This window comes from Colobus angolensis, unplaced genomic scaffold, assembly GCF_000951035.1.
Source record: "Colobus angolensis palliatus isolate OR3802 unplaced genomic scaffold, Cang.pa_1.0 Scaffold60, whole genome shotgun sequence".
Classification (NCBI taxonomy): Eukaryota; Metazoa; Chordata; class Mammalia; order Primates; family Cercopithecidae; genus Colobus; species Colobus angolensis.
In genome coordinates, this window is record NW_012119599.1 from 654,246 (window position 1) to 656,828 (window position 2,583).

Here is a 2,583-nt window from a genome sequence, read left to right on the forward strand (position 1 = left end):
AGGCTTGAGCCACCGCGCCCGGCCTTTTTTTTTTTTTTAAATGATGGGGTCTCGCTCTGTTGCCCAGGCTGGCGTGTAGTGGTGTGATCCCACCTCACTGCAACCTCTGCCTCCTGGGTTCAAGTGATTCTCTGCCTTAGCCTCCCAAGTAGCTGGGACTACAAGTGTCCACCATCACACCCAGCTAATTTTTGTGTTTTTAGTAGAGACGGAGTTTCACCATGTTGGCCAGGCTAGTCTCCAACTCCTGGCCTCAAGTGATCCGCCCACCTCGGCCTCCCAAAGTGCTGGGATTACAGCCGCCATGCCCAGCCCCTGGGGGGCTCTTAAATTCTGCTCTGATTCAACCTCAGAACTCCTTCCACCCTCTCTCCTGGGCATTTCATTCGTCCCTGCTGGCCCTGTCCCCTTCCAAGACAATAGTAATTCTTAGTGTATTATTGGTGAGAGTCAGCCGGACCCAAACATTAGAATTTAGGTGTGAATTGTGTGGGTATTTTGGGAGGTAGTAGTCTGTACTCTCCCAGAGGTTCCAGGACTCATAGATTTTGTAATCCTGGTATTGAATTCCCTAGTGCTGCCTGCTTGTGGGAAAAGAGCTTAGATATAGCAAGTGAGGGCTGGGGGTGGAGTCTGGACATGGTAGGAGAGAAGGGGATCTAGGTTAGATGGGAGGGCCTTGGACCAAGGGACAGGCTAGGGAGGTGGGCGGGACTTCGGCTGGACAGGTGGTATGGGCGGGATCTGGTGGGCGGGGCTGGGCAGGTGGTGTGGGTGGGCTCTGAGTGGGCGGGGCTTCAGCTGGGTTGGTGGTACGGGTCAGACCTGGAGGGTGGGCAGCCTTTGGCTGGTTGGGTGACAGGGCTTTGCTTAGGCAGGCTTTGGTGGGGATCCACTAGGTGGGGTGGGTGGGGCTTTGGCTGGTTGGGATGGGGTTCTCGGGGCCTCTCCTGGGCGGGACCTGGAGGGTGGGCGGAGCCCCGTCAGCAGGTTGACCTAACTCAGCTCCCCCATCCCTTGTAGTTCCGCCACGCTGCCGTTGATGATGAAGTGCGTGGAGGAGAATAATGGCGTGGCCAAGCACATCAGCCGTTTCATCCTGCCCATCGGCGCCACCGTCAACATGGATGGTGCCGCGCTCTTCCAGTGCGTGGCTGCAGTGTTCATTGCACAGCTCAGCGAGCAGTCCTTGGACTTCGTAAAGATCATCACCATCCTGTGAGTGTCAGGGGGCTATGGATGGGACCCCCCGGACCCCAGTTGACCCCTATCTTCTCCCACAACAGAGGCGTCTGCCTAACCTCCTACCTTCTCCCTCAGGGTCACGGCCACAGCGTCCAGCGTGGGGGCAGCGGGCATCCCTGCTGGAGGCGTCCTCACTCTGGCCATCATCCTCGAAGCAGTCAACCTCCCGGCCGACCATATCTCCTTGATCCTGGCTGTGGACTGGCTAGTGTGAGTGTGGGTCTGGAGACTGGGGCAGGGGCCTGGGAAAGAGGATGAGTGAGTGAGAGTCCTTAGAGCCTCTGGATAGAAGAGGAGGAGAAGAAGGAAGGAATTCTGGAGAAAAGGGGGGGAAACTTGAGCATTCCTGAGGGCAAGGAATGGCATCTTTGCGGCTCTAAGAGGAACATCAGAAAAGTAGGGCACCTGTGTGGTGAATACAGCAGACTCTTCGGCCAGACTGCTCGGGTTCACATCCCAGCTCCAACATTCGCTGTTATGCCCTCAGGAAGTGCTTAATCTCCCTGTGTCTCAGTTTCTCTATCTGTAAAATGGGGAGAAGAACAGTCTCTCCCCAAGGATTAGATAACAGACACACCTCCCTTAGAGCAGCCCCCAGTAAGCAGTAATTGCTACATAATTATTTGCTATCATGATTAAGCTATTAAGAATATGAAGATTGGAAAGCAGCCAGGCACAGTGGCTCACGCCTGTAATCTCAACATTTTGGGAGGCCCAGGCAGGTGGATCATTTGAGGTTAGGAGTTGGAGACCAGCCCGACCAACATGGTGAAACCCCGTCTCCACTAAAAATACAAAAAAATTAGCTGGTATGGTGGTATATGCCTGTGATCTCAGCTACTCAGGAGGCTAAGGCAGGAGAATCGTTTGAACCCAGGAGGTGCAGGTTGCAGTGAGCCAAGACTGTGCCACTGCACTCCAGCCTGGGCAACAGAGTGACATCCTGTCTCAAAAAAATATTCTGGAATTAATTATTGGCAGTGGTTACACAAGTCTGAATATACTAAAAAATACCAAGATGGATACTTTTAAAAGGTTAATTTTATGGTAGGTGAATGATACTTTAATTTTTTTTGAGACACGGTCTCACTCTGTCGCCCAGGCTGGAGTGTAGTGATGTGATCATGGTTGTAATCACTGCAGCCTCCACCTCCCAGGCTCAAGTGATCCTCCTGCCTCAGCCTCCTGAGTAGCTGGGACTATAGGTATGCACTACCATGCCTGGCTAATTTTTTTCCTCCACCTCCCAGGCTCAAGCAATCCTCCTGCCTCAGCCTGCTGAGTAGCTGGTACTATAGGTGTGCACTACCATCCCTGGCTAATTTTTTTTTTTTTTTT

At 53.0% G+C, this 2,583-nt stretch overlaps 1 protein-coding gene across 3 annotated transcripts in view; it reads left to right on the forward strand.

Annotated features, from left to right (window-relative positions):
* SLC1A5 (solute carrier family 1 (neutral amino acid transporter), member 5) overlaps positions 1 to 2,583 on the forward strand; it is a 13,458-nt gene that overhangs the window by 9,036 nt on the left and 1,839 nt on the right. For all 3 annotated transcript variants that reach the window (XM_011962940.1, XM_011962943.1, XM_011962942.1), the window contains 2 exons: positions 1,024 to 1,218; positions 1,321 to 1,455. In XM_011962940.1, coding sequence (XP_011818330.1) covers positions 1,024 to 1,218; positions 1,321 to 1,455 — 330 coding nt within the window. The remainder of the gene's footprint in view (positions 1 to 1,023; positions 1,219 to 1,320; positions 1,456 to 2,583) is intronic.